The 10,500-nt window shown below is 35.8% G+C and overlaps 3 protein-coding genes across 4 annotated transcripts; all 3 read left to right on the forward strand.

Annotated features, from left to right (window-relative positions):
- On the forward strand, positions 1–2,737 carry LOC148915180 (uncharacterized). Of its 2 annotated transcripts, none has more exons than XM_089055770.1 (4): positions 1–736; positions 1,336–1,492; positions 1,635–1,745; positions 1,828–2,737. In XM_089055770.1, the coding sequence occupies exons 2-4, from the start codon at positions 1,373–1,375 to the stop codon at positions 2,071–2,073; spliced, it is 477 nt and encodes a 158-aa protein (XP_088911896.1). In that variant the 5' UTR covers positions 1–736; positions 1,336–1,372; the 3' UTR covers positions 2,074–2,737. The 2 variants fall into 2 exon arrangements, with proteins under 2 accessions (XP_088911896.1, XP_088911895.1); XM_089055769.1 differs by having other exon boundaries at positions 4–736; positions 1,319–1,492.
- A 1,035-nt stretch (positions 2,738–3,772) lies between these two features.
- LOC148915181 (uncharacterized) lies at positions 3,773–4,571 on the forward strand. Its single transcript, XM_089055765.1, has one exon. The coding sequence runs from the start codon at positions 3,908–3,910 to the stop codon at positions 4,568–4,570; it is 663 nt and encodes a 220-aa protein (XP_088911891.1). The 5' UTR covers positions 3,773–3,907; the 3' UTR covers position 4,571.
- A 565-nt stretch (positions 4,572–5,136) lies between these two features.
- LOC103337526 (transcription initiation factor IIE subunit beta-like) lies at positions 5,137–6,556 on the forward strand. Its single transcript, XM_089055766.1, has 4 exons — positions 5,137–5,278; positions 5,443–5,486; positions 5,853–5,969; positions 6,051–6,556. Exons 1-4 carry the CDS (start codon positions 5,137–5,139, stop codon positions 6,384–6,386), a joined length of 639 nt encoding a protein of 212 aa, XP_088911892.1. The 3' UTR covers positions 6,387–6,556.
- The last annotated feature ends 3,944 nt before the right edge of the window (positions 6,557–10,500 follow it).

Raw genomic sequence — 10,500 nt, forward strand, 5'->3', positions numbered from 1 at the left:
ACAATTCTCAATTCCCTTATCTTATCTCTCGACCTAACTTAGCAACATCGATTCTCTCTCTCTCCCAACCAAGTCTCGATTATATCTCCCTTCCTCTCCATTATCTTTCCTCAGCTAGAACCCTCGCGATCTCTCTCTCCCTCCTCTCCTCCCTTGCCTTTCTTTTGCTCTCCCTGTCCCTTCACGAAGCACCCGTCACCAAGCACCAGAACCTTTTCGATTATCTCCTTCCTTTGCTCTCCTTCTCTCTCCCAACCAAGCCTCGATTATATCTCCCAACCGTCTGTTCTCCCCTTCCTCTCCATTATCTTTCCTCTGTCAGAACCCTCACGATCTCTCTCCCTCCTCTCCTCCCTTGCCTCTCTTTTTCTCTCCCTTGCCTCTCCTTTGCTCTTCCTGTCCCTTCACAAAGCACCAGAACCCTCTCGATTATCTCCTCCCTTTGCTCTCCTTCGTTTTCCCAACCTCGATTCTCTCTATCCCAACCAAGCCTCGATTATATCTCCCAACCGTCTGTTCTCCCCTACCTCTCCATATCTTTCCTCTGCCAGAACCCTCACGATCTCTCTCCCTCCTCTCTTCTCCCTTTCCTTTCTTTTGATCTCCCTTGTATCTCCTTTGCTATCCGTTGTCTCTTCCCAATCTGTCCATATCTTTGCTGTTTGCGCTCATTATCTCCCAAAATGCTTCTGTTGATTCTCCGGAGGAGGAGGAGGCCCAAAGCTTGGATCTGACGGTTCGTAATTTATTTCAATTTTAATTTTATTTCTTCCGTGATAAAATTCTGGATCTGACGGTTGGAGTTTTTTTTGAAATTTTCATTCAATTTCTTCCTTTAAAAAAAATGATGGTTGACATATTTAGTTTTTTCAAATTTTCATTTATTCATTTATTAAAACAATCCTGCTGGGCCATTTCTTTGGGCCATTTTCACCGGAGCCCCGTCGGGCTCAATATCAGCAATCATATTTTTATATTAATTTTTTCTAGGGTTTTATCCCTATATAAACCCTTTGAACTGAGTCAGTTCAGTTCAAAGTGCTGTCTAAACCCTAAACATCTAAAACCATGGAACTTACACTTTCATACCGTTCACCGGAGCCCCGTCGGGCTCAATATCAGCAATCATATTTTTATATTATTTTTTTCTAGGGTTTTATCCCTATATAAACCCTTTGAACTGAGTCAGTTCAGTTCAAAGTGCTGTCTAAACCCTAAACATCTAAAACCATGGAACTTACACTTTCATACCGTTATGTTTGCTTTTGCTGGTTGAGATTTAGTCTTCTCACACATTCTGGCATCTCTTGTTTGACAGATTGCCCTCTTTTTCAGAGGTGGCGACGGTAAATTTTTTTGCCGATTTTGTAGGATGTGCTGGCCAGATCTGGCCGCACGGAATAATCACGAAGTTGAACATTTGAGCGATAAGTTCGATGTTTCTTGCTTCCTTATTTCTGATAATTGCCTCACCCTGTCCCTCAATGATCGGGTAAACCCTAAATTCTTAACTACTGTTAGCTTTAGTATTAACCTGAAAATCAATTGAAGTCTTTTAACTACTGTTAGCTTTAGGTCTGATTTCAAATTCATTTCTAACGCCTTTTAATGGTCCGATTTCATCTTTTATATAGAACAATATATCATGTAAGAAGGATTTGCTTTCTTGGATTGAAAGTGTCCTAGATGGAGTTGTTCTAGCTGACTTGGCTGATGTGTATGTCTCTGTTCTGTCAGATTTGAAGGTGAGTGAATTTTGTAATTCATTCATTTTTTTGTGTGATTTGTTATTTGTATAAATTTTTACTATTTGTTTTGTATGTGTAGGAGTTGATACATTCGAAAGAAATCGTTGTACTACATTCTAATGTAGTTAGGGGGGAAGTGGTCTACGCAATCAAGCAGCTGGAGTTTGATGATGAGCTGAAGAGTCTGTGCAACATGGATGCTGTTAACAAATGTCTAAGAATGCACGGAAGCAAGACATGGACGGGTTCTTCAAAGAGGCCTGCTGACGCTCCTGAATCCAGGAAGCTGAACAAGAGGTTAAAGGGGGTTAGGATGTTTTCCTAGTTTCTCTCATGATTACTATATTTTAGTAATTTCCTAAATGTAGAAAAATCATCTTGCATTTGTCATCTCTTTCTGCTTGCAAGTCATTGCAGAAAGCTGAGAGCGTGAATAGATGTACATAGGATGTTTTTTAAGTTTTCTTTAACTTAATCGAAGATTGTTGCAGCCTTGAAGGTCATTGCAGAATGCTGAGAGCGTAAATGGATGTACTGATGCATGTTTTTGAACTTGTGAACTTATCTGTGAATTTTTGAACTTGAGGACCTATTGGATCTTAGTTTTAGAGAGATTAGAATCGATTTCAGACTCTGGCATTTAGTGCTTGTCATTGCAGAAAGCTGAGAGCGTGAATAGATGTACAGAGGATGTTTTTTAAGTTTTCCTTAACTTAATCGAAGATTGTTGCAGCCTTGAAGGTCATTGCAGAATGCTGAGAGCGTGAATGGATGTACTGATGCATGTTTTTGAACTTGTGAACTTATTTATGAACTTTTGAACTTGAGGACCTATTGGATCTAGTTTTAGAGAGATTAGAATCGATTTCAGACTCTGGCATTGAGTGTTTGTAAAACATGGAATGGTGATTTTTGATTAAAACTAGAAAATTTGCTTGAGGAGTATTAAATCTTATATTGTATGAACAGAGCAATATATTTGGTTGGAAGCTGTGTCTATCTTTGTCTAAACGCAAGAGTGCAATGTATTGGTGTCAGGACCATCTACCGTGCACTCAATCTGTCTAGAAAAATCCTCTGTTCAAAATTAAAGCCATCTAATCAGTCCAATCCATAAGAGGAAAAAGTGTTTACAATACAGTAGGACTAGGTTCTGTATATTTTATTCATAATGTCTGGTATGATTTCAAATCTTCACCTGCATTTAGAGGAAAATTCTTTGTGAGGGATCTATATCATTCTGATCAGTCAAACTTCCACAGCGCTGGGTTGCTCTTTAAAGGAGGCAGTGAGATATATTCAGCACTTCTAGATGATCCATTTTGTCCAAAATAAAAACCAAGGCTTCCTTGTGCACCATTATGCTCTGAAGACTTAAAAGACCTTAAGTTTTGATGCATAGGCAGGCAACATGGCCTTTGCAAAATATATGTCAAAAGGGAACCTAACTTTAAGCTCAGATAAGTTCTTGCAATGAGTACCAGTAACCTTCTTGAATTCAGCGCAAAAATAAAGACGAGGAACAGCCAATGACACAGCCTCTTTCCAATTAATTCTTGATATCTTGTTCAAATCCACCCACTGCTATGACATTCCAGGGTGGAAGAACAAGTTGTTTGAGGTTTTACCCATTTGTCTTTTCAAATTGGGAATATTTGAGTTTGTTGAACTTTCTGTTCTTCATCTGTCTAATTCTATTTTTCCCATTTGTCTTTTCAGATTGGGAAAATTTGCCTAAGGACCTATTAGATCTAGTTTTAGAGAGATTAGAATTGATTTCAGACTATTTGGCATTTAGTGTTGTTTGTAAGACATGGAATGGTGTAGCAAAGAATAATCGGAGCCAAAGTCGACACACAGCTCCAATGCTCTTAATTTCTTGACAAAGAAGATACATGGAACTTATATAACGTCATGAATGATAAGGTTCTTGATTTACAATTAAGACTTCCAAGTAAGCGATTCTGTGGGTCTTCAAAAGGATGGTTAATAGTTCTGGAAGAGAACTTCGTCGTGACCTTAATGAATCCATTCTCTATGGTTGACGGATGTAAAGAGAAAGAAAATTCAATCATTTGCCTTCCTCCACTAGCGCGTCTTTATGACTTTAGAGAATCGGATTATCATGTGCGCAAGGCTACAATTTCATCGTGACCTTAATGAATCCATTCTCTATGATTGACGGATGTAAAGAGAAAGAAAATTCAATCATTCGCCTTCCTCCACTAGCGTGTCTTTATGACTTTAGAGAATCGGATTATCATGTGCGCAAGGCTACAATTTCAGCAGACCCAATTTTAAATGCACATGATTTTATTGTTACGGTCATATACGGATATTTTTCTAATTTCGCTGTTATCAGACCTGGTAAAGACACAGATTGGTCGTATATTAATTTTAATTTGGAGGATGATTATGAATTTCGACGATTTCATGAAGTTGTTCACCTTGGAGATAAATTTTATGCTGTATATAATGATGATAGAATTTTGAGTTTTGATGCTCAGGATACAATTGTATCTTTTGAAATTATAAGTGAATTGGAAGTGAAGTGGGGAAGCTTGACACCTATGGGAGGGTTTGGTTCACAATGCCACTCTATTAAGACATATATTGTGGATTCCAATGAGAAAGGGTTTTTGATCGTGAAAAGGTATAAAATTTGGAAAGGTATTTGGCCAGATGGGTGGGTACCTGAAGATTTTGGCGTGTACAACATCAAAACTCAAAGCATTTCAAAGCCTTACACGGCAACTGCTATGGCCCTGTTGGGGAGGACTAAGCGACTAGCAATTTGGGTTATGCCAACTTGTCGACAGTGAAAAGCTCCTTTTGTGTCTTCTTGTTTTTATTGTTAATTTGTGACTTGAATGTCTTTTTGTTTTTTGTTCCAAACCATTTTGTTTCATTGAAGCTCCTTCTTATGCTCTAAGTATTTGCCATGGCTGAAGCTGGATATATACTCATCTTATATAATTATTTTTTTCCATATCATAGATTTTCTAGACCACAATTTCATTTTGAGTTAACCATGTGACGTAGCCGATGGGTGTTACTTGTTACATTAGTAACATTTCTCTAATTTCCATTTTACTCAGAAAGGTTGTTGACCACATATGCCTACTGAAAGCAAAGGAGGATTTATCTGATGAGGAAGAGAAGGATATGCTGGATTTTCTTTATACAACCCAGTATCAAATGCGAGGCATTCTTGCTGTATCATTAGGTGAGCTTTACTTGTATAAAATCAATAGTCAAAACAATGCTGTCTCAAACTTTCGAAACTCAAATACTTGTTTCAGTTTAATCGTTTTTCTGAACCACTTTGTCTGGTTTTCATTAAAACATGGCCTTATATGTTCGATCACATTTGTAGGACGTATCTTGAATGAAAATATCGACAAGTATACACATGCTGTCTACATGCGTTTCCAGAGAAAAGAAGACATGGGGAAGTTTTACGAGAACCCTTTCTACTTGCGAGTACTCAATGAGCATGTATTGCCTTACTGCCATGTATGCCCTGACATGTAAACACCGACACTCTCTGCTTTAGGCTTCCATTTCTTTAGTTTCTGCTTTATCATGGAGTAGTGATCAGATTTCGGTCTCGTGAATTCTTGTTTGCATTATGTAGATTCACAGACATGCTGCCTTTGTTTTGTTGACTGTCATTCACTGGTATATTTTGTAGTTGACGCTTTTGATATATTTGTGGGAAGCTCAGAGTACAAAGAAGTGAGTAGTTTGTTTCTATTTCGATCCTCTTTTTCCCCATCAACTTCAGCATGAACCTAAATAGAATGCATGCTTATCCAAATCTTACTCTAAACCCAAAAAAGAAAAAGAAAAAAATATAGTTCTAAACATCTAGAGTCCATGATGAAAACTTTTAAGTGTTCCCAATCTTTTATACCAGCTAGTATATAGTTTGATTCTTGCCTAATTTGAGGTGCAGACACATTTTGGAATTATAGCTCTTAGATTTGTCTCCATTGCATGCCACAGTAGACTAGCATGTGTTTTATCAATTGAAGTATTGATAGCTTTTTTGTTTGTCACATCCATGAAGGATGTATTTTTACTTTATTTTTTTTTATGTAGTCCAAACATAATGTCACGGATAAAAACCAGCTTCGTTCTTTAATACGGAAATATCCAGAGGGCATAGCTGTCATTGATCTCAAGGATGCATACCCGAATGTGATGGACGATTTGCAGGTAAATGATTATTAACTAAATAAATTTCTGAATTATTATGTCTCTTACAATAAAATATTAATAAGGAAAATTATTTTTTAGGCTTTGAAAGCTGCAGGTGACATCTGGCTGCTTTCAAACTTCGATTCCCAAGAGGACATAGCATATCCAAATGACCCCAGGTTGCCTGCGATGAATGTTGATGATGAGCTTAAGGTGCTCTTTAGGTCTATTGAATTACCTCGTGATATTATTGACATTGAGAAAGAACTCCAAAAGAATGGGATGAAGCCGGCAACGGATACTGCAAAGAGGAGGGCCTTGGCTCAGAGTCAAGGCATTCCTAACAAAGCCAAACCCAAGAAGAAGAAGCACGAGATTAGCAAGAGGACAAAGCTTACAAACGCCCATCTACCAGAGCTATTTTCTAGACCCTAAAAAGTTAGGTGAAGCTGCTATGTGAAAGGTCTGCAAGATGTTATGGATGTAAGCAGATTGTACAAAACATATTGGAAGACAGATAAGATAGCCCAAAAATGTACTTGAAATATCCCCTATGTTTTTTGCTCCGAAATGCCAGTTTAAGGATTGAATTTGTTCTTATCAAATGCTATGATTTAGGAACCTGAAAATTTTACTCCTACGTTTCAGTTAGTTCATACATTTCAGCATTCAATTTCATGCAAGCCACACAACCAAAAGACTGGAATGTTTTATTATTTTGTTGAGATATGATATATGATGACATTCAACAGAAAAATGTCCATTAGACAAGCTTCCTAAACAAACTCAACCTCCTTCATCAGCTTCCACTAATCAAAGCTGAAGAGCTGACGAGTTATATCTTGTAACAAAAATTAAAGTTGGAAGTTTTATGGCATATTACTAGTTTGGTCTAGCTGTCCTTAATCTCCACTAAAAAAGAAGGTGGAAGTTTTAAGAGGCATCAGCCATACCTTCACTCAACACATTTTTATTTCTATTTAATTTATGTTCTTTATGATTCTTTTTTTCTATTTTTATGATTATTAAGTCCAATATCACACTGAACTTATCTATATATATAAAGCAAAAGGCAAAAAATGGTGAAACATTCAAAATACAAGAATTGAAATTATTAATTAAATGAGGATAGTATGGTAAATTCACATTTTTTCATATTAAAAAAATTAAAATTAAAAACAAAATCATATAATAAATCATACTTTTATGGAACATAACTACTCATATTATCTTTTATTAATACTAAAAATAAAAAAGACAACCAATTGGCACATGCGTGAGGGGCTAGTGTTAAGAAAATGTGAATTCGTATTTACACAAGAGGGTATTTTGGTAAATGTGGATAACTAAGCGCCAATTTAAAACCCACAAATTAAAAGTCTGGTTTTTTTCCTTGTCCACCCATTTTATACTGGAGGAGATCGTCCCCCTTATTTTGATCGATAAGTAAGGACCCTCAACTATGTCTCTTTGTCCAGGCACAAACTCGGGATTAAAAAATGACTAGGCTAACTTTCATGTCAATTTTTTCAATCGAAATGTTTTTATTGAAATTTCGAATAAATTAGGTACTAATAACTTAATAACATAAATTTCATTAAAAAAAATATTGCTCCAGACCTTGGAAAAGTACTACTATTTTGGAGAATATTCATATGCTGAGCCGATATAGTCTGCTACGTACCGAATATAGTCTGCTACGTAACGATTGGGACTGTTGGCTGGTGCAAGAGCCTCAATGCAAGGAGGCTTCTTTAATTCAATTATATTGCAATTTGGACTCCGCTTTGTATTAGTGGTAGCAGGTTCTACGGTGGAGGTTTTACAAAGGGATAAACTTACAAAACCACGTCGTGTTAAGCCTGAATACGTCTACAAAGGTCTTTTTATTTTCTGATGAACAGAGCAACCTTAGACATTTTTTGAGCTCCAGAACTTCTGGACTAGAAGGATCATCAATTGTAACCTTAGCTGTCCAAAAATTAAGGACAATTAGCAACTCTAGTAATGTGATTTACGTACTTCTCCGATGGTGAATAACGTATTCTACAACAGTTATTTTGATTGTGCCTGGCTAGTACGCAATAGATTACAAATTCAAGTCGTCACTCAATTTAATAATGTTCCTTGATAAGGACATTAATCGCATAATTTGCGTCTTCAATTGTGGTATTTCCAACTCTTCATAATCAAAAGAAAGCGTAGTAAAAGCATAAATTGCGTCTTCAAGTTGAAATGCCTAAGCGAAACTCCTTTCTGTTTGCTGTGCTTGTGTGCACCTTTTTTTTTTTTATATGTATATTTTTTCATCCTCGGATATCTACTCTCCTATCTCTTCATGCAAGACTCTTAGACAAATGGAATTGTTAAGGGTTAATGATCACTGCCCCATTTCATTACTTTCATGCAATCCAATTTAAATAGACAAGCTTCCTTAACAAACTCAGCCTCCTTCATCAGCTTCCGCTAATCAAAGCCGAAGAGCTGACGAGCTCCATCTTGTAACAAAAAAGTTGGAAGTTTTAAGAGGCATCAGTTGTACCTTCACTCAACGCATTTTTATTTCTATTTAATTTGTCTTCTTTATGATTTTTTTTTTCATTCTATTTTTATGATTGTTAAGTCCAATATCACACAACTTATTTTAAGCAAATGTGAATTCATATTTACACAAGAGTATTTTGGTAAATGTGGATAACTAAACACCAATTAAAACCCACAATTTAAAAGTACGGTTTTTTTCCCTTGTCCCAGCCATTTTATACTGGAGGAGATCACCCCTTATTTTGATCGATAAGTAAGGACCCTCAACTATGTCTCTTTGTCCCAAGCACGGTCTCGGGATTAAAAATGATTGGGCTAACTTTCATGCCAATTTTTTCAATCGAAAAGTTTTTATTGAAATTTCGATTGAGTCTATTTTGTTTTTATGATACTTTCCAAATTGTATATAACAATCATATCAACCAATGAATCAGGTACTAATAACTTAATAACACAAATTTCATAATATATATACATATATATATATACAGTCCCCTTCTATTGAGGGATCCTCAAATTATTTTATTTGAGGGACGCCTTTAGGGTATCTACAATTTTTTTTCCAATGATCCAAACCATATATTTTTTAGGTCTTCATTCATAGATCATCCTTACAAAAAATTAGACAAATCGGAAATCGTTTCGACATCCAATTGTGTCTTACAAAATCAATGAACACGGTGCTTCAAGAAAGTACTAAAATTTCAATAACTTAATTGAGTGGTCAAATGATATCGGATTCAAGTGATTTTTTGTAGAGATGATCTTTGAATGAGTATCTACAAAATAGACGGTTTGGATTAGTGAAATACAATCCATAGTGGGGCCTACAAGGTGTCCTCAAATAAGCTTATTTGAGAATCCTCAATGGAAGCTCTCTGTATATATATATATATATATATATATATATATATTGCTCCAGATCTTGGAAGATTTCTATTATTTTGGAGAATATTCATATGCTGAACCGATATTGTGAGATCATTCATTATCAACGTGTTTCTAGATTGGCATGTCCCAGACATAAGAAATATATTAACAATTATAAAAATACACCATGAACTCTAGGGGTGGTTGCGGTTCGGTAACAGCGAATTTTTACTCAAACCGCAAACCGACCGACTATTTGTGTTTAGTGATTTTTGAAACCGCAAACCAACCGAGTTTTGCGGTTTATCAGACATGTAAACCGCAAAATGCGGTCGGTTAAATTAGCGGTTTAAAACCGCAAGTTCTTAAGCATTCACAAAAATATAAATTCACAACCTAAATAAATAAATACACAACCTCAATTTATCAAACATATATAAATTCACAATCTCCTCAATTTCTCAAGCATTCACAACATAAGAAAATTAAAGTTACAATTCTAAGCATTCCAATTAAAGTTAAACTTCTCAAGCATTCCAATTCCAAATCCTTTAAAGTTATAAACCAAAAGGAAAATGTAAAGCAAAATGAATTAAAGTTACAATAAAAAAGAAAAATCCAATTCAAAGTTAATTAAAGTTACAAACTAAAAGGAAAATGCAATGCACCAATGTTACAAACTCAAGTGTTGGTGGTGAGTGGATTTGAAGAAACCCGTTGTGTTGTTTGAGCACCAATGTTATCTACAAATAAAACGACATAGTTTAGTACATTTTATTATAAGAAGAAACATAAATAACATTAGCATAAATAAACTAATTACTTACAAGTTGTCATATGTTTCATTTCCTTGTATAATTCAACTTCATCATCCGTGCGGCTATACTTTGCGGTTTGCGGTAACTGCAAGTTTTGAAAATCAAATACCGCAACCGCAATCGCAAATGCAGTTCGGTTCTTAATACCGCAAATGCGGTTCGGTTTACCGCGATTGCGGTTTCATTGTGGTAAATTGTCGGTTAGTTTTTGCGATTTTTCAGTTTTTCGGTTTAAAATGTCACCCCTAATGAACTCCTTATGACATTCTATTCGCCCAAAAGCTCTAAAAAGCTTATTTTGACTTAGAAAAATTAAA

The sequence above is a fragment of the Prunus mume genome, linkage group LG7, assembly GCF_029339155.1.
Source record: "Prunus mume cultivar Tortuosa linkage group LG7, ASM2933915v1, whole genome shotgun sequence".
Taxonomy (NCBI): domain Eukaryota; kingdom Viridiplantae; phylum Streptophyta; class Magnoliopsida; order Rosales; family Rosaceae; genus Prunus; species Prunus mume.